The sequence below is a fragment of the Gavia stellata genome, chromosome 4 (assembly GCF_030936135.1).
Source record: "Gavia stellata isolate bGavSte3 chromosome 4, bGavSte3.hap2, whole genome shotgun sequence".
Classification (NCBI taxonomy): Eukaryota; Metazoa; Chordata; class Aves; order Gaviiformes; family Gaviidae; genus Gavia; species Gavia stellata.
In genome coordinates this window covers 64,522,592-64,543,094 of record NC_082597.1, presented here as the reverse complement: position 1 = coordinate 64,543,094, position 20,503 = coordinate 64,522,592, and the positions used below count along the sequence as shown (strand labels likewise).

The 20,503-nt window shown below is 47.1% G+C and overlaps 1 protein-coding gene across 1 annotated transcript; it reads right to left on the bottom strand.

Annotated features, from left to right (window-relative positions):
• Positions 1 to 4,979: 4,979 nt before the first annotated feature.
• Positions 4,980 to 14,290, bottom strand: ADCK2 (aarF domain containing kinase 2). Its single transcript, XM_059816955.1, has 8 exons — positions 13,370 to 14,290; positions 12,490 to 12,636; positions 11,222 to 11,350; positions 10,466 to 10,561; positions 9,329 to 9,580; positions 7,709 to 7,837; positions 7,029 to 7,082; positions 4,980 to 5,778 (listed from the first exon to the last, which is right to left on the bottom strand). The coding sequence occupies exons 1-8, from the start codon at positions 14,288 to 14,290 to the stop codon at positions 5,635 to 5,637; spliced, it is 1,872 nt and encodes a 623-aa protein (XP_059672938.1). The 3' UTR covers positions 4,980 to 5,634.
• Between the last annotated feature and the right edge of the window lie 6,213 nt (positions 14,291 to 20,503).

Here is a 20,503-nt window from a genome sequence, read left to right as displayed (position 1 = left end):
GCAAGAGGCAGATGGTATCCGATGCCAACTGCACAGGGACAACCAGAGGTGACGCCTAGGAGCTAACTGGTTTTTTGTAGTAAATGTAGGAAGGTTGGTAATGTCTACTCCCCGGTGCTTTCATTCAGTCTCTGAACATCACGCATTGTGGCTTATGCTAGTCTCTGCAGAGTGGTCATGGTAGTTTACTAATGGGAATAAAATTGATGCTTGAGGTACGGGCGAGTGGGTACACATGGACTCGTTGCCTTTAGCATTACCACCAAGGGCAAATTCCCTTCAATCTTGTCCTCAGACCCAAAGTGCTTTTGCCTCCCAAATCCCTGTTCCCTGCCCCTGGCCCCACAGTCTACTTAAGTTTAGCAGGTCCTTGCCCCCATGACCCACCTCCTTCCATCTCTTCTGTTGCCCCTATGGCTCCACCACCAATACATATAGCCACCCAGCTGTTTGGATTAGTCCTACAGCCCTGTCTGCACAATCCATTTCCTTGGATCCTGGTCTTCAGGGCCAAGAACTCACAGCCACACCAGGTTATGTAGCCAGGTGAACAGATTACTGCAGTTAGCTGACATCAGGCACCAGCCCATTTGAGGGTTTTGCCACCTCTGTTCAGGACACAGATTTAACCCTCATAACCTAACAAAGAGTCCTGGAATATTAACTGAGCACAGATTGTCAGAATATCTGCTTTGTGTCTTATGCACTGTCTTTTTCTTTTACTGTTCTTTCTTTCTGAGAAATTTGAGAAATTTTGTTTTGGAAACAGGCAGCGATTGCATCAGAGAACATTGCAAAGGTTGGAGAAACAGCTGGAGCACAAAGATAGAGCTTTGCAGCACGTGGCACTGCTCCAGGCTGCTGGGGCAGAGAGGAGCAGGAAGGAATCCTTCTTGCCAGAGAAGAAGAGGAGGGCAAGTCAGAGGCTGCAGTTCTTAAAGACACAGTGTTTGCAGAGAGAGGACTTGCAGGCAGAAATCAATGAAAGGCGCTTTGAACAAGAGAAAGAAAGGCTGGTAAGGGCAATTTCAGAAATGTTTTTCCTATACTACTGTGTTTCCAGCAGTGGCACCATCCAGAGTATTTGTCTTTCACCTGTTTTATATCCAATACAATTATATCATGTAGAGAAAAATAAATGAAGGGTTACATTTTTTTGGCACACGCATAAAGATGAAGGAGGGGAAGTAAAATTCTCCATCTCTGCAGTAGGTGTCTTTCTGCATGCAAAGAATGAATTTCCAAAGATTATACCCATTTCTGATGTCTTCCAGTGATAATTGTGGATGAAATTCAGCACAAAAGCTGGCTGCACAATTGTAAATGTCTTTATTTTTATGTAGGATTTTCTCAGGAGCAGAATGCAGTCACGGCAGGAAACGTTGGAACAAGAATCACAGGAGAAAGACAGGCAACAAAAACAGCACCAGGCTGCCAAAGGGAGAGTGTTCCAGAGCAGAGACTATTCACGCTGGAAGATGGAAAAAGAAGGCCAAAAGCTCTGTGACCTCCAGCAGTACCTCAGAGAACAGAATCTTTTGATGCTCCGGGCATCACTGCTAGCGTAAGGAAGCTGCACAGTGGGTAAGCAGGCCCTTGAGCAGTTCACAGACCTGCTCTGTGTCTTGTAGGCGTGAGTCAATATGCTGGAACTTAGGTGCTTGAGTGCAGGTGTTGCAAATGGAATTATGATTCCTGGAGAAGTCTTTAATCTCCCTTGCATTTTGCAGCCAGAGTGCATTTTCACTGCTCTGTCCTTTACATGCCTTTCTTTCTGGAGTTACTATTCTAGTCCACCTCTGTCAAGTGAAGTGGTGGAAGCACTGGCACAGGTTATGACCTGCTATTACAAGCCTGCAGGGAAATCAAATACAGGCCTGAAAAGGCTGCCGCTGCTGAATTCTGGGAACTTTCTGCCCTGCTGCATTTCTTCCAGAGCAGTGCCAGAAGAGCACATTTCTTTAAGGTCAAGGACCACATAAAATAGGAAGTGTAGTTACATGATCCTGACATATGACTTACCTTGCTATGTTAATGTTACATGAAATATGGGGAAGGAGAGCTGGAGACCAGCTGGATGTTAAAAAAACCCGAACAACTGCAGCAATGAAAATATACATGCTAAAATACAATATAAACTATCCACTGCAGTTTCCATTATTAACAACTGACTCTTGCAAGTGTCCCATGGCATGTGAATTGCAGAGATCCATAGGGAAGAAGTCCCCATACATATGACACGGTTGTGCTACTTCCTGCCAAAACTGCTGTAGGGGACAGGGCAAGGATCCAGCGAAAACCTGGTAAGACAACTTGGAACCCTCCAGCTTGGACTTCAGATCTTCTACTGTCAGGGTGTACATACTGCTTGGAATACATAGGCCACTCCCCTAGAGGAGGAATGACTTACAGAAGCCCAAAATGCAAAAAGGAATGTGTTTTTTGGTAACAAGCTACCCTTTCTAGGCACTGTGATGAGAAACACATCTGTTCTCTGAAATACCTGTCTTTGGAGAATGACCAAACCCAATGGTGGCCTTGGGCATCTGTTTTGCCTACAATCTCATTTTCAAGTTGACAGTCTCCAAAAGCAGGTAATCTTATGTCAGAAAGATACTCGGATCTCTTTGCAGGTAGGGCGCCTGGTCAGAATACACAGACTTTTTGTTCACCATGAATAAATGAGGGGAATGCTACAAAAACAAATTAATTGGTAAATTGACAGTTAACAAATGGTGTAAGAATCCAAGGTAGCCAGTAGCTCTATAGGAGGACAGTTCCCCATTCAGGCTATAGGGTAAAACATAGTTAGCACCTGGAGTCCACAGTGCAACTTGATCATGACTTCCCTGATTTTCTAAGTAAGTGCATTACTGACTTGCCGTAGTGAAGCCCGTGGCGTCAGCTGCTCCCGTGGACAAACTACTGGCTTCTTCCCTCCCCTGAAAGAAAACAGTAAGGCACATCAAGTGATGGTTTTCTGCAACAGGAAAGGAGAGAACAGGTTTTTTTAGTGCACTGTACTCTGATTAGTGGAGGTGCCTTCATTCACAAAGGGAAGGAGGAGGTTATGGTTGTCATATCTTGAAGTGCTATCCCTCTTCCTCGTATGATCAGAGGTACAAAATACAGCAGCTGTGTCACAGAGGAGAATGCTGTTCTCAGCTTTGGGTAGTGAGAAGTGTAACTCTTCTTTTCTCATGGGTATTTGGGAAAGGAGAATGGACATGGCACAATTTATTTGCTGGAACACTCAGAGCTACGTTGCAGGATGTTCTTATTTTACACAAAATTATGCTAAAATATATATAATATTTGTGATACCTTGTTTAAAGTAATACCTAGAACCAAACTAGATACAAAATTTAAAGGTTGTTGCCTGACATTCTGTGTACACTTAGAAACACGTTACACATTTTCTGGCACATCACTCATCAAAAAGCCTAAGTATTATAAAAATTCACCCCTTTTACAGGAACACAGCACCAGTGATAACAGCAGTTTCTAAAAAAAAAATTAAAAAATTAAGAAAAATTGTAAAAGGGAGCTCCTTTGAAATTCTGCCAAATCTTGTGAATGGCCAGCAGTTTCTTAGCAATAAATCTCAGACCGTGTTCCTCCAGAGACAACTGAGAGGCTATGCCTTCAGCTTTCCCAAAAAAGACAGTTAAAGTTAAGTCTCTCATCCAGATGTTTACAAACTATTCTAAGGCCTTCATAACTAAAAGAGGGGTATTTTTAACTTTAGGATCTGTAACATGCATGAACCATCCTGAGATTTTTGTTTTAAAAAAAAAAGGGAAAATGAAAGAAAGATGAACCTTTATATAAGGTGAAGGCTTTGACATTTTGTTTGTTTAAATTAAGGTCTGAAAAAATTACAACTTGCTGCATATATGGAAACTACCTAAAAAGCACCGTTTTGCATTGTAGACATGGAATTCTATGATTTGGTTTAAGCTCTGTTTAGCCTATGGAAAAGTTGGCTGAAATTTGCTCAGCAAGAACACGAGTGGCTGTGTCCAAGACCTGCTCAGCTGATGGACTCTGCCCAGGCAGCACACATTTCCCCCCAGCTGGGCAGAAATGGGAGGGGGCATGCACAGTACTGCGTGAAAATGGGTGCTGGCAGCGCAAGATTTTCTTTAACATAAAGTTTGGGGGTTGCTTGCTTTTATTCTTTGTCAAGTCCTCTTTTATGCAAAATCATGCTAGTTAGGACAACAGTGGACCTAGTTATGAGTTTTAGTCTAACCAGACTTACAGAAACAAGCCTAAAACTTAAAAGATATTAAACTCTACTGCTGCTTTCATCCTTAAACATTTGGAAATTAAATATGTAATGATTAAAGTACATGAAATCTATTGCACAGAATCTAAACTTATTTTTCAGACTTCATTTATATATCATTAATCACTATTTTATAATCACTGTAAGCCAGCAGATTGCCTGCTTATGTATTTTGTCTTCATTGCTTAACCATGTGAAAACAGACCACTGCAGACACCCTGTGCTGCTGCAATTCCACAGACAGTATATCTTGGAATATATTTAGTATTACAGTATTTCAAATCATTCATAGACTGTGTTTCTCACTATTAAAATACAGCCATAAAATAATTTTAATAGTAATATTAAAATAACTGACTGTAAAAGCCATGTATGATCTAGCTCTTTTGCTGGTTTTATTTGATTTTAAACATTCACAATGTGTTTTCTATTCCTTAGGAAAATGCTTAGACTCCTTGTTTTCCAAACTGCTAGAAAAAAAACCCAAGCATTTGCATATTAGTTAAGGTTTTGAGTTAACTAGGGTGAGACTAGGGGGGCAGGGGGAAGGGTGGTAGGAAGGAAGCACACAGAGAAAAAAGACTTTTTTTTAAGGTTCAGGGAAAAAAAAAAAATGTACAAAGACCAGTACAAATATTCCAAAAAGTTGTTTTTATTATGGAATTAGCTTTTCTTTTTCTGTTTATAATCCAAACTCCTATAGGATTGTGCTAGAGTATGGAAGTTTGAAAAAATCAGATTGAATCATCTGGTTTTATCAGCCAAAATGACTAAGAACAGACCACTCCATGCAGGATCTCAAAACACTTCTACAATGAAAGTAGAAGTACAAAAGACAGACAGGTTTATTGGCTTTTTTCAGCCTGAATTAGTTGCTTAGGTGGTGTCAGAACATCATTTCTCATATGACAGTGACAGATAAGTCAGTAAATTAACTTTAAATATTTAACCTGATATATTTCAAAAAAGACGATCAATGAACATCTTTTTAAAGACTTCTAGACAAGTAAGACTGCTTTTCTCATTAGGCTGCAGTGATCTTGTGCACCTAAACTACATGATATGTCAGTTTAAAAACTACCAGACCACATTAGCTCGTAGAGCTGTGTAATGAGTCAGAACTCTCCAATTGTGCAAAGTCTTCCTGGTTTCTGGAATAGACCTTCTAATCATCCCATGCCTGGTGCTTGGCTGAAACGACTGAAGGCAACGTTAATGGTAAGTAACCACTGCATGGCATTTCCCCAATATACATGTAACTTCTCTCCTTCAGCTTCTTTCTCCATCAGCTCACGGACGGTGTGGGTAACTCTGCACAGTGAGACGGCAGCAGCCACAAGAGTCTATTCGAGGACAGAAGCTGCAGTTTTGATGAGCAGTGGTTTAGCTGCCTCTAGGATGTCCAGTTCAGGGTCCAGTGAACGACCAAGACCTTCCAGAACCATGATGGCAAAGATGATGGAAGCAAAATTGCTCTCAAGCTTCACCTAGAATCACAAGCAACTGAATGAACTCAGTGGACCTTTTTTCTTGTGAGCCCATTCCACAGAGGTACCAGCTCTGGCTAAGCTGAGAGGGAAGGGAAGGGAAGAGGCAGGAGTGACCATACACACATCTGAAACTATACTGCAACTCCATCACTTGGCATTTCAGAACTCACTGAAATCCAGCAGCAGGCCCAAAAATAAGACAACAGTTTCAGAGTAAAAGCCCTAAGAGAACCCAAGAGTTTTTCAGTTCCAAGAAGCAGAATGGGGATTATTTTTTTTCTTCCATACTGTAATAGCAGGAGCTTAGGAGAGCTCACCATTGCTAGTGCAGTTATATGCTGCAGTAGTATCCAACATACTTGAACACATGTACTTGTGTAAGGGGGAGCTTACCTTCTGAACAGCCATAAAAAGACCCCCACAGATCACAGAGGAAATGATCCTCTGCTCCACATGTGAACAAACACTCCAGTTCCCAGCCAGGCACCAGGATTGTTTCAAGGCATACCAGGTCATTAAGAATTCATGGAGTTGGGAGGACTTGCTTTGTAAGGGCCTAAATTACATTTCATGTTTAGAAACCAGCTTAAAGAGACAATGACAAAAAGTGCTAACTAAGGAATGTTTAGGGGGACCCTCTGCAGGCTGGGCAGCCCTGTGGCTGACTTAACCTTCTCATCTCCTCTAGTTCAGGCCACCATAGCTCCACTGATTTTTCAAGGTTGTTTGCAACCCATGGAAGCTTGTCCCCCAAATACTATCAGTTCTAAGAAGGAATCTCTTTTCTGTGAGCAACTCCTCACTTTTGAGGCCTCTAACAAACCAGTAAAATGGCCTAGTGCTGTTACATAACCACATATTGAGAAAGAGGTCCAGGGAAGAAAGCATGCAACTATATGCAAGTAGAACATATATTAGATTTCATTTTCTGCTTCTAAATGACTGTTCAAAAAAAGATAGGAAAAACTATGTGTTACAGCAACATTCCTTTTAGTAAATAAAATCAACCATTAAATGCAGTATCAAGACAAAACCCAACAAAACAGAAATTGGTTTTGGTAGGGTGCGTATCAAGGCCTGGAAAACAGTATGCCCGCAACACTCGGATGCATTCCTGCAGCCCCCGCTACTAGTGGTTTGTTTCAGAAGTCACAGTCCCCCTCCTTGTAAGCCCTTCATGTTCCCAGTAGTTCTCCCTCCCCAAATAAACTTCCAGCTATTAAAGGCAGACAGTGAAAGGACCTCACCTTATGAGTCATCAATAGTTTAAAGACATTTGAGAGGAGATTTGCCACCTGAACCTGGAATACATAAGAAGTTAACAACTGATCAAGAAAACTGTAGTCAGGAAGACTGAGCTGTGTGAGTGACAGGCAGGATTCTTCTAAGTGTTTGTTAGCATTTGGTTCTGGTAGTGGGACAAGATTATAGGGCTGACAACAGCCAACATCAAGGTATGATTCCCCCCCAACCCCCCAGGATAAGGAGTTCAGCTGTGACACATGGTTCTGCTTATTTGCCAGGCCAGAAAGGCTGAGAATGTCTGACCTCACAGCAGTACACAACATGCATTAATTTGCTCAATACCACCATACTACACGCTCTGAAGTGCCCAGGGTGGCCTCAGCTAACAGGCTGCAAGTTGTAACATCAGGCTTAGCAACTCCTCACAGGGAACTGCAGATGTTAAGAGATTTAAAAAAAAAAAAAAACACCCCAAAACAAAAAAAGAATAAACACATTCTTATTTCCTTCTAAATAAAAAAGCAAGGATTTTATGGACTTTTGCTGCACCTGAGAGACTAAAAACACCCAGTACTGGTTGGTGGTGCTGATGAAATCAGAGCTGGCCTTTCCACATGGATCATTCTGAAAGCCAAGTTGCCCTGAATTACAGTTAAGTGAGGGTGGGACATTGTGCACTTGCCTTTCCTAGGGCAATGGTGTTCCCCCGGACCTTGGTCACTAGTTCTGCCATCTCAGCTTTGAATCGCTCAATATCCTGGCACTGGTTAGCACGGGCATGATGAAGGATCAGTTCTGCCACTCTCTCCCCCTGTGAAACAAGTTGAAAAGGAGAATCAGAACTTGATCACTGGTGCCAGCAGGCCTACAGGGAGCTGCACATCATTGTCCCTGGAAGGCCTCTGCTGCAAAGGTCCTTGGAGGAGCCACAGTGCAGGGAGAACTCCCAGGGCCATGCTTTCCCATTCCAGCAATGGAGACCCAATGAATCAACAGAAGCAGGTGCAGGAAGAGCAGAACTGGTTCAAGTGTCTTAGCTGGTATCTGGCAAAACTGCCATTTTTCTGCTTATTTTTCTTGCAGGTCTTGTAGGGTAGACCACAAGAAAGGTAGACAGGAGAAGTTTCACGGGGAAAAATAAAACCCACAGGACTGGCATTTTCTTCTTAGCAGAGGAGATAATGGTGTAAAGAAGGGCATCTATTAACCTCTCTTATGGGCTCAGTCCAACCTTCCATTTGCAAACTGCAGAAGAAGAGTGAGCTGAGTCTACACCAGCAGATGCTTGGTGAAGAAGCAGGGGAGCCATACCCAAGCTTCACTTCTGAGAGGCTTTTAGCTCTTCTTGGAAGATGTCTCTGACAGCAATATACAGAGCCAGAGGCCCCAGGTTTGGCAATGAGACATTGTGGAAGTTTTTCACCTGTAGATCATGAATTACACCCAGCCTGAGCCATGAAGGACTTGCAATCAAATGTTTGCAGGTTTTTTGCTTAATAGCTGATAAGTAAGTCTGTCAGCACAGGATGGGCCCGAATACATGGTTTAGTACTGACCCCCTTGGTATGCTTCAGCAGATCAAACAGACCAAGTTAAAACATGTTCCTCTTGAGATACACTGGTGAGCCATCCAACCCACAGCTGAGAAACGGCGACCTGCATTTATGATCACAGATGCTTGTTCTCAGAATGAACAGGAGACATCAGCACTGGATTCTCTAATCCATCTGAGAGTGTGTTTTAAGTAAGTGGGAAGGAGGAGAAAGTAGTTCCCCTTATACAGGGGAGCCTGGTAGAGGTCAGACCCCACTACCCACAGCTGTTTTGCTTCCTCTTCTCTACAGATGCTGATGCAACAGCAAAATGGAGGACGGGATACGGGCTTTCCAGCAGCAAGGCTGCAGAAGGGAACGTGTGTGGAAGACCAAGATGTTAATCCATTCCCTCCTCTTTCTCTACCAAAATCTGGCAGATTCTGCAACAGCCTGAAATGCAAGCAGCTCCCAGGCAATCTTAACTTGCATCAGAAGCACTGCTAATCAGAGAGTGGCAGCCAATGCTTCCCATTTAATACCTTCTGTTTCCTGGGCCACTGAAATCGCTCCACTCTGGCAGCCTCCTTGCTTTAGCTGAACATCTTATCCCTGTGTCTGGTATAGCTTCCGCTCTAGCAAGTGTCCTCTCCCTTCTTAGGGAGGATTGGAAGGGAAAGTAGAGAGAAAAATATCACTTCAGCGATCAGACTCTGCAGCTGTCTCCCTTCCCCAGCCTCAGCTCCCCAGCCCCATGACAGAGGCCTCACCTGGCCCTGGACCACAGCTGTGAAAACTGCCCGGAAGTTCTGCATGTCCACACTCTGCAGCTCCGCTACAATCCCCGCGTCCAGCAGCACCAGGCAGAGACGCCTGAGGCGTGGCTGCACTTCCACCACGAGCGTGTCACACAGGTCCACGATGGCCGTCTGCTCCTTGCAGCCGGTGCTGACGTGGGCCGTGCCTTGAACCAGTATGTTCCCAGGGTGCAGGTCAGCATGGACAAAGTTGTCAACAAAGACCTAGAGGACAGGCAAGTCTTAGAGCAGCTCATTCCAACCAAACCTGCCCATGCCAAAACTCCCAGGCAAATAGCACAGGTTCATTTCTGGTCAGTTCGCTGTCATTACTAATGTGCACCGCCCTAGGCAGCAACACAGCAAATGGCTTCTGCTGGAGACCAGCTGTGCTGAAATGGCATGACTGCTACTCACTCATCTTTCAACACTCCTTTCCAGATCATTTGTAATTATTTCAACTACAAAAAAACTAGACAGCCAGAAACTGAATCATAAGCTGAATCTGGCCAGATTTGTTTTCTTTACTCCTTATTTAGTTCTTTCTTAAAAAAAGGTAGTTTTGGAGGAGGGGTCAATAAATGAAGAAACTAGCTAGCTGTTTTGCCTGAGAGTCACATCCATAGTCTCTGCAGAGAGCATGGTAATTACATTGCACTTTATAGCACTTGGGCAATATGTGCCTATTCATTAAATGGATTAGTGGGTTTCCTAAGCAATGCACTGATCAAATTGCGTAGGAGATCCTACTGTGTGCAAGCAGATCACCCTTCTGCAGTGGAAGAAGCTCCATGTCAAAGTCTACAGTAGTGGTCTATCTAGCCCAGGCTTTACTCAGACCTTGTGTGACACTGCACATGAAGTACAGACCCTCCCTCTGCCAGTTCAGGAGCTGCACAGTGCCCTAGCAGCCCAAGTCCTGGGTTACCAGAAGATACCTGGCATCCACGGGCTGGGTCCAAAAGGCACAGCTCTATCTTTGAGTCTATGGGGAGAAGGGTAGGAGATGTGGGAAGCAAACAGGTTCTTGAGCCATATTGCCTTATTACCCCAACTGAATAGATTCTGCAGGAAAACCACCTTCCCTTCCAGCCTCAGCCAAGTGCCTACCATCTTCAGGAGCATGTCCATGCCCATCTTTGCAAGTCTCTGCCTCAGCTCTGTCGCAATCTCTGCATGCAGGTAGTGCGAAATAGGCTCACTCTCCTGAAATAAAGATGGAGCTGGAGTCAAGCACACCCTGTGTCCCACCTTCAACCACATCTTTACCTAGGTGCCCAGAGTTGAGGGAAGGTGATAACAATACCCTAGAAAGGACCTGCTCGATAGAGGCTGTACCTAATGTGATGGAGAACATGAGTGAAGCAAGGTTTTGTTCTTTCGAAAGAGGGTGTGACATAGCCTGAGGCAGAAATACTCTTGCCAGGATCACATGCACGAAAACTAAGGTTGAGAGTAGCTTTGGTCTGTGACTCAAACATCCACAAGGGAAGTGAGGCAAGCATCAGAAAGTGTCAGATTGCCGAGCTCCTTGCTTTGACGCACCACAAAGGAGAGCTGAAGCGTGGTGCTGGTTTGCAAAGCACAGGCAGGCACATGGTGGCTGGACACACTGCTGGTCTGCTTTGTTTTAGGCCAAGTGTTCACTTCTATATGGAGCTGTCTGCCACCTGTCTTCTGGGATGCACTGTTTACAAACAAAGAGAGTAGAAGAGACACTAAGGAAGGACACCAATCTCTCTAAGCAAATAAGAGAAAAGCATCCTTCTGCCTCTGATCGCTCCTTCTCAAAAAAACACGTCCTTGGCATGTTCTCCTAAGGGCCTTCTCACTGCTACCACTGCTCCCAAACCCTGCAATTCTTACCTCAAATGTTTCCACTAGAACATCTGTCGTTACCAAAGGGCGAAGGGGAGTTGGGAACTTCACAAAATCAACATCTAGGAAATTTTGTCGGAAGCGCTCCAGATTTCTGGCTTCGTAGCGTAAGTCAATCTCAAGGGAGAAAAAGAAAAAGCAGGTTGGAAATTAGATTCAATTAGAATTAGATCTTCAGGATCCTGTAAGAGGATATGACTGTACAGTGCAATACTCAATACCAACAAAACTAGTCAGAAAGCCAGAATGAAAACAAAATAGAGTTGTGCTTCTTACATGCTTATAGCTTTCTTGATGGAAGAGCAGAGTAACAGACTGGGTAATAGACGGCCCACAACCCAGCACCTTCGAAATATGGGTGACTCTTAGTATAGGCATGGCATCTCAAAAAAGACCAGGACTGCATTATTTTCAAGGACTGCATTATTTACAACACAGATTTAGTGTCTAGATTTTTTGCAATAGTAGAAAAGAATTAAGGCTTTCAAAAGCTTATAATGGACTTCAGACTCTGCAATCTAGGCACAAAAATGAAATCAGCAGATAATGGTTCATTTTAATAGAAACATAAGCCTGATTAAGCCTGTAGTGAAGTCTTGGTAAGTTTGGTAGTAAGGACATTTCAGGACTGTGTCTTTAGAAGAGATTAGTGAACCAGGACATGTTTTCAGATCGATTTGCAAAGCTTAACTTTACCGATACTACGACTCTGATGACAATATAATATAAAATGTATTATTAACTTATGCGAAAATATGCTGATATATATATACCTCAGTGCTAACAAACATGACCAGTGAGTACAGATTGCAAACATATATGCAGGATTAAAGAGGAAAAAACACACATCTGAGCACTTGTTTGGAGAGGTTATTTTTCTAAGGAGAGGTCTCTCACCAGTGTTCATCTCTCACAATGCTGCAAAAAGAACTGCAACTGTGGCTAGCTAGCTGTTCAGGCTGTTCACTAGAAAACATACTCAAAGTCTAAAAAAAATTTTCAAAGTCTGAAAAATATTTTTAAATCTAAAAGGCTGTTAAATTTTTTCATTGCTTTGCTTTTTTTACTCTGTGAGCATATAAGCTTTCCTACAATAACATTATGTGACTGAGTAGAATAAAGAGCATAACTGAAGAACAAGCAAGCCTTCATCTAACCCTTTAAAAATTAGCAGTATGAATAGAGTTAGAGCCAGCCAGTAGCAAGACAAAGGGCAGTTTTGTTGCAGTATGTGGGGACCATGGCACGGCACGCACCTGCTGAATCATAAGCTTCTCAAACTCTTCCACGATCTCTGTCAAGCTGAGCCACTTGAATCCAGGGAGAAGTCCAATGATGCGGCTACCCACCTTCATGAGAAACAGATCCATCTGGACTTGGTGGACTAGCCCAGGGTGCAGGACCTGCGCAAGAATGAACAGTGGCAAGATCAACTCCCTAAACACTGTAAAAAGGACAGTCCATTTCAATCACCTAAAGTGATGCATTCCAAATAGACAGAACCCAGCCTATAAAACTGGGAGCTAACAAGGCTTCCCCAGCTAGTCCTCAGAAGAATGCACATTTTGCCATGGATTAAGCTGTAAAGAAACACATTATAATCTTCAAATGGAATATATCTATGCTGGAGCCTACAGTCTCACCCAATGCCATTTTCCATTGCTTTTGCACTCCTGCCCTCTCCATGCCATGCAGTGCTAACTAGTATTTGGAACAGCTCAATCTAAGATTTCTTTAAATAAACTTTGCTGGAAAGAACCTATCTGTTCCAGATTTCTTCACATGAGGAAAGAAGGGGCTTCGTTTTCTGGAATGTGAAACCAAGCTTAATATTAGTTATTTTAATATAAACTGGGCCCCTGCAGGCATTTTGGTATCCACATGCCATATCAAAGGTGCTGTAGGCAGTATGAGTACTCGAGCTCTCTAGGCTGGGAAGAGCTGGGGCCACAGCAAGTCTGGATTGCAGCTGAGTGGAACCAAAGTGCTGAGAAAAGATACCCAGGGAGACAAGCATCACTTCTCTCACTCTGCCGGGCCCTAGCCAGCTACTCATCTCCATGGGAATTAAAATCTGATCGGCCTCAGCCAGCACACTCCATTTTCACAAATCTACTGGTCAGATGTATTACTTACTTTAATGGCTACAGGTGTGAGATGTCTGGCTGATGAAGGATTTGCAGTCAGGAGTGGTTTGGCCATCTGCTCCATAAGTGGTACCCCACTCACAAAACTTCCCCTGGAGCAGTCTGCTGGGCTCAGCTCCTCCCTGCTCCTCTCGTCCTGCCTCTCTCCCCTCTTCTTCCTCCTGCTCAGCCACCTGAGGAGACCTCTAAAGCCTGATACTTCCCATGCTTCAAAAGCAGACCTTAACTCCGAGCGTCGTGCTAGCTCCTGGGCTTGGGAGCTGGCAATCGCCGTGAGGTCAGCATAGGCTTTATACACCTGGGCGACACAGCCTGAGCCAACCGGCTCCCGGCTTTGGAACTTGAGGATGCCCATCCAGTCCTCACCGAAGGCCTTCCTCAGGAGCTCATCAGTGTGGCCCCACGGGTGCGGGCTCACCTCAACATGCAGCTTGGAAAACTCATCGCAGAAGGCCTCAGAGAAGAGGTCCCTCCGGGTGCTGGCCCACTGGCCGAGCTTGATGCAGGTGGGGCCAGCAGCCTCGGCCGCCCTCCGCAGCAGCCTCAGCCACAGGGCGCCCAGACCAGGCCACAGGCGGCTCAGTGGGTAGAGCAGCAGCAGGGGGCCGAAGCGCAGCAGCAACCCGCAGGCCCGCAGACTCAACCGGAGCAGCAGACCTAAGCGCCGCAGCAGGCCCCGGGGCGGCCGCTCCGAGCCGCGCTCCCCTACCCACACCGGCCCCCGCTGCGCCGGCCTCTCCTTCCAACCGGTCCCAGCGGGCACCGCCAAGGCCACCGCGACCCAGCGCCCGGCACGCAGCCCGCCGCGCCCCGCGGCCACCCAACCGGACAGCGCCCCCCTCGCCCCGGCGGCCCGCCCGAGGAGGGGGCGCGGGAGCGGCAACAGCCGCACAGCGCCACCCACCACCATCGCCCGCCCGCCGCCGTTAACGGCCGCTAACGGCCGCCCCGGGAGGGAGGTGGGCGGAGCCAGCCAATCAGCGCCGGCGGCGGTGGCGGCCCGCCCCTTAAAGGGACAGCAGCGGAAGCCTTGAAGGAATGTGAGGTGATTCTTCCCGCCTCACGGATGGCACCTGAGCCCTGTGAGGGGAATAGCTTGACTGGGCTGTAGCCTTCTGAGTAGGAGCGTCCCCTCAGGTTCGGGCTACGTCAGAGGAGGACAAAAGGCCCCTTCCCTCTTGTCACCGGGTACCTACAGTAACAAGGGGGAAGGGGCCTGTAGTTGGGCTGGGGGCCTTCACTCCTCCATCCATTTTGACAGTTGAGGTGGGCTCTTGCCATCTTGGTTTTGAGCCTACCTTAGTTTGGACTGGTGTGGTGGATCAAGCTATAGGTGAAATGAGAGGGCTGACATGTGCAGGGGGGGGTACTTCAGCCATTGCAAGGCGGCAGCTGCCTCTCCTTTGCTTCCATGATGAGAGAAGCTGGTGATGTTGTTTTCATTTTTAAGCAAAAGCCAAGGCTTTCTAGTGGTAGCCTGACTATGGCAGTTGAAGTGTCATGATTATTAGTGGTTTCCTTAGTGGGGTATTAATGAAACACTTGGTGCTTTGAGTAATGGAAGTATCTGAGGGCACATGACGGTGCATCACTACTAGCAAAAGAAATTAAAATTATAAGCAAAAGCCTGCTGAGGTGGTGATGGTATTTCAGTAGATCTGCTGAGTTTTTTCATCTTCCAGGCTTGCTCTGAACCTTGGGCTTTCTGCTCCGATTGCAGTGCTGGGTCTCCTGCTTATTCCTGAGTCAGGAGTCAGTCCTGGCAATGGATTAACCTCTTTTGTAATTACACAGCTACAGAGGATTGCTCATTTCCTTCACAAAGGACACGTGCCTTTTATAAATTGAAACTAATGAACCAGCTGCCAAGGATGCAGCTGATGATGGCATCATCTGTCTCTCCCTTTTGGGAGCTTTTGTGTATGTGACCACAACCCACCAAAGAATGTGTTTTAGGGGACAGCCACTGCAAAGGTGACGCTGCAACACGTATTGCCATCACAGCTGTTTAGCGAAGCTACTGTCTTGTGCAGGGAGGCTTTGGGCTGGGAGCTGTGGCCTTTCACACTGCGAGTTCGGTTGGTTCCCAGCTTGGGGTGTATGTTACTAACTACTTCTACTCAGAGGAAAAATCCCCTTCCCAACATTTTTAATGTACCCTGGGAACTGAGAACCTGTAGGAAGAATTAGTCCACTTTCCCATCCAGACGCCTCCCTTGCTTTAATTGGTAGCTTAGGTCTGACCAAGCAAATCTCTGTGCCAACAGGAAGCTGGATTACGGCCCCGTGCAGGTGAACAGATGACCTGATGGAAATCGTTTTGCAGGCTTGAGGCTTTCCTGGCCAGCTGCTTTCCCGTGAAGTGTCTGGGAGCTGATCAGATGTCGTGACAGGTTCCTTTAGCAGCAGGAAGCTGTTGGAGTAACTGGTGCTGTTTTGCTAGGGACTTTCTACTTTCCCTCGGATATTTCTGTTTGCAACCAGAAAGGCGTCTTGTGCACCTCTTTTTTTAATTTCTGGCCTTGCCACAGGCAGGCCCCCTCACCTCCGTGCATCCCCCCGCCCCAGCCTTGCCGGGCGTCCCGCTGCCCCGGGTGGATGCCGGCTGGCAGGCAGCACAGGACGCGGTATTCCCCCGAGCGGAGGGGCGGGCGCGGTTGCCATGGCGGCGGGGCGGGGCGGGGCGGTGCTACCGCCGGAGGGCGGCCGGGGCCGGGGCCAGGGCCGGGGCTGTGGCTGGTGCCGGCGCCGGCGGGGGGCGGCGGCAGCGGTGCGGCGCTGCATGGCGCGGCGGGCGGGGAGCCCCCAGCCGCGCGTCCGCACGCCGCCAGTCCGGCGCCGGGCGCTGCCGCCGCCATGCCGGGGCACGGCCCCCTACCCCCGCCGCCGCCGAGGAAGGTAGGGGGGCGCGGAGGGGCCCGGAGCAGCGGTGGGCGTTACCAGGGGAGAGCGGGCAGAGGTGCCGGGAGGCAGCCGCCGCCGCCTGCAAGACCTCTCGTGTACCGGGACGGCGGTCGGGGCGCGGGGCGTCGGTGCCGCTTCAAAAAGTCGCTAATTCTTTTTTTCCCTGCACCCCCAAATTGGCTTTTCTTCCCCCGGTAATGTGTTCGGCTGCAGAGACGGAAACCGGGGGGCGTGAGCCGAAACCCCCCACCATCCCGGCCGCTGAGGGCACCGCCGCTTGCCCCCGCCGCTTTCCCGCCGGGACGGGGAGCGCTGCTGCTCTCTGTCCCCGCCCGGTGCGGGTGGGAGAAGAGCCGAGGAGACGCGGGGAGGGCGACGGCCCCGCTGCTGAACAGCCGGCCCAAGTAGTGCGGGAGCGACGGGGCGGAGGAGCGGAGGCAGCCCAGCTGCCCAGCGTGAGGCCCCTGGGTGGACTCAACTCTGCCTCGGTCTCCCGCAACAAAAAAGACGAGGAAACGCTGAGCAAATTGTTTGGGGGAAGCGCGAGCCCTACCAGAGCAAGCAGCAGGGTCCCCCTCAGTTTCAGCAAAGCCCTGATTCTCTCTATGATCTTGGCTTTGTTTTTCTCTCTTTCTGCTTTGGATAGCCTGCTTTTCTCTTGCTTTGCCCTTGGCAGGAGGAAATGTCTGCACTTGTGTGCAACCCATAGCTTAACAGGGTGGCATTTCTGACTCCCGCTTGGGATCCATGAGAGTATTCATTATCCCGAGGCAAGAAACACCAACTCACCTTCTTGTTGTGGTACCCAGGGATGATGGGTTCTAATGGATTAGGCACAGAGTCAGGGGAAATGGCAGCTGGGAAGGGAACAAGGAAGAATTTACAGCTGTCTGCTGCCTTGGTCCCAGGGTGTCAAATGCAAACTGGACATAAACTGTGCAAGGTGCATTTGGGATGCTTTCAGAGGGTTTGGTTTTATGAGTCTCCAAGGAGCCTGGCTCTTGATGCTTGGTGCTGGAAAAGGAATGGTCTAGGGACGGATTGAGGCTTTCTGACTGCTTGGGGCTGCACTGGAACCTCACAGGACAGGTACTAAGGGCTAAGCACTGGGTGCTTAATTCTGCTCTTTACAAGAGCACAGTTTGTTTCCTGGACAGGTCAGCAAGTTGTATGGGAGCTGTTCCTGACCCTGAGGTGTTCCCGGCCACCTTTGCTCTTGCCATTTAAGCAGGGTTGTTGCTTTCAGAGAGGAGCATCTCTGGTGGGGAGCTTCGCTGGGAGAATAAAGAGAAGGGCAGAAGGATTTCCATGGGGCTTTCATTTGCTACTGGGAGGGGAGCTGCTGGTGTTGCTGGTGGATTAAAAATCTGTTTTCTGTGTTGGCTGCCACCTTGCTGACTTACTCTTGATGTGTGGCAGTAAAGTCCAATGAAGTGTACTGTCTCCATTTCTGAACCACCAGAAAGGGAGTTGTTACTGCATCCTGCCAGAGGAAAGGAATGCGTTTCCTCGACCCTTGTGTTGTGTCCTGAATTGTTGTCATTGGGATAGTGTTTGTGGGGTTTGGTGGTTGTTGGTTTTGCGGGTTTTTTGCCTTTTTTTTTTTTTTTTTTAAAATAATCCAAACAGTGTTTTAGCGTGTGAGATTGGATATCTACCACGCTGAGACAGACTTGGAACCAACTGAAAATGCTAAGTATGGAAATGAGAGGAAGGCCACAGGATTTCCCAGGGTAATACAGCGCCTCTTCGAGAAGCGGAAGAGAAAGCACTGAAAACAAAGGGTGCTGGAGCAACCCGGGATGTAAAAAGCAGGCTAAAGATTTATGGCTCAGCTGGGACCTCTCTTTGCCTGTGGGTGAGGAGGTTGTGTGCTGAAACCTGGGTTGTCCTTTGGCACGTTTCCTGTCCTGACAGGCAGCATAGAAGTGCTCCCCATTCATCAGCTCAGATACCCAAGCACAGTCCTCCTTGTAGACCACAAGTGCATGTGGAGTGCCCCAAAGTGCTGCTTTCAGTAGTGTCCCCAGCTAGCTGCCTTGGGAAATCTTTTAGGACATTTTGTCTGCAGAGACAACCACGTGATGCTTTCTGTTCTCCAAAAACAAGAAGGGCATTTAGATCCTTTGTCAAGCACTTACAATATGCTTGTCTTTCTCCCATGCCTGGTGTGTTTACATGTTAGAAATGTTCGTTTTGACAAGGAAGTGATAAGTAAAGACCACGTAAGCTGCCAGACTCTGGTTTTCAGAGGTGATCTTAACTCAGTAGGAGCTTTTCCACTGAGTTATTCTGAATATCAGCCGTAACAATTAATTCATATGGACAGGAATTAAAACCTCTGTTGTGCTGGGTGCTCTGGGGACACAGAGGCAAATGTAATCCTTGCCCCGAGTTTAAGAAATTCTCCAATCAGATCTTCAAACAACAGAGACAGACTTAAATGTGGGGAGGTGCTGGGCATTTCAGAAGTGCCTGATAAGTGTTGTTCTTTTGGATCCCCCTGAATGTATCATCCAAGGCAGCTGGCTCTCTCTTCTTTTTGCAGCACCTGAGAAGCTGCTCCTTTCTAAGTGGAGGCCAGACCAAGGGAAGAAAAGGCTCTGTAGTGCAGCGTTAAGCCCACGAGAGTGGAGAACTGCCTCTCTTAAGCTGTTGTTGAGGCTGGTTAATTTTGCTGATCAGCTCTCTTATGCATCCAGTGCTGGGGTATAAGCTCTTTAGGGAAGCATTTTTTAGCGGAAGGATTTAAGTACTAGTGGCTGATACGTCTGTTGGCAGTATCCCAAGAGCTGGCTGGAAGAGGCCTCTGCTATGAAGGAAGTGCTGAAATAGGACTTTTACTGAACTTGCATAGCAGTTCCTTAAGGACTGAGAAGACTCTCCACAGGGAAGAAGGGAGTGGGATGTAGCTAGAAAGCTAGCCTTGTCTTGACGGTAAATGAGTAAGCCTGATTTTGCCTAGATACAGCTCAAATCACATTGCATCTGAGGGGTACCGATCTGTAAGCACCGTTTTACCCAGACAAGGCTGGAGAAGAGACAATATTTTCTTGATTGTAGCTCTGAAGTGCAGTGGAAAAGACAACAGCATGCTTATCTTGCTTATGGGATTCTTCTCTGGTTTTCACCTCTAAGTGGCTTTACCAACTCCTGGAAATGAAAGCAAAGGGTGAAATGTGTGAATATGCATGCTGTTTGGTGGTGGTTTCAGCTCAGGTTTTAGTGGAGACTGCTTTCATTCTTGGTGTCCGTGGTCAGCCTTGTGTACACCATACGATTGAACTCCTGGCTTCATGAAAGCTGTGCTTTTGAAATGTAGGCTTCCGCAGTGGCCTTGGGTGATCTTGAAGTTGGGTGCCTAAGACAAAGAAGCTAGAATCCCTGGAGCCGTTGACCCTCTACAACCTGGCTTTTCAACCAAGGCCCGTGTCCTTGGGTGGAAGCCTGGCACAGAACAGGTTGAGGACCGGTTTAAGGTCTCCATTGTTGGTACGGCACTAAAAGGCATCATCACTATCTTACATAAGTAAATACTTAAGGTCCTATAGACCAGTCCTATTCAAGATCTGTCCCAACCTTTATGTGCTTCATCACCAAATTGGGTCAAAGCACTGCGTCTGTAGACATAGGACTGATGTGAAAGTCGTAAGTCCCCAGTCCGGTTCCTGATTGGAACAATGCATACTTGCCTACCGCTTATGCAAGTCTTCAGTTCATGTCTTTTAGTGAGCCAGGAGCTCATCACACTTTTGGGCTCTGCCATCATGATGGTCCTGTACCTCCCGTGCCGAGACAGCTCTGAGCAGCTGTGAACCACATCATGTGGTTCCAGCTTGTCACCGTTGCAGTTGCCAACAGAGGTTGTGCTCTTGGGATAATCCTGGTGTGATGGCCAGGGTAATCCTATGCTGAAACCCGCAGGGTTTGTACTGCTCTGAGGTAAATACGTTGCCTAAACATTTGCTGGTCAAATGTGGGGTGCCATGTATGTGCAACAAAGACCCCAGAAGGAGGCTCACAAGAAATCTTCCTTGCAAGAAGTTTGAAACACCAGGACTCCTTTTCTTAATGCAGATAACATGTATTGAGAACCTTATTTCTGTTTTTTCTGCAAATAGCACTGTCCCACGGTAAAGCTGAGGGGAAGTCAAGTGTAATTGGAAGGATAGAAGCTTGAAAGAGTAATGTCCTGCTGGCATGAATGCTGTGAGTGCTG

Excerpts from the sequence above, each read along its gene's own strand:
- ADCK2 (XM_059816955.1), bottom strand. The coding sequence starts at position 14,290 with ATGGTGGTGGGTGGCGCTGTGCGGCTGTTGCCGCTCCCGCGCCCCCTC. Across the intron at positions 11,351-12,489 it reads AGAAGCTTATGATTCAGCAG|ATTGACTTACGCTACGAAGC; the intron begins GTGCGTGCCGTG and ends TTCTCCCTTGAG. Across the intron at positions 5,779-7,028 it reads AACTATTGATGACTCATAAG|GTGAAGCTTGAGAGCAATTT; the intron begins GTGAGGTCCTTT and ends TTGTGATTCTAG.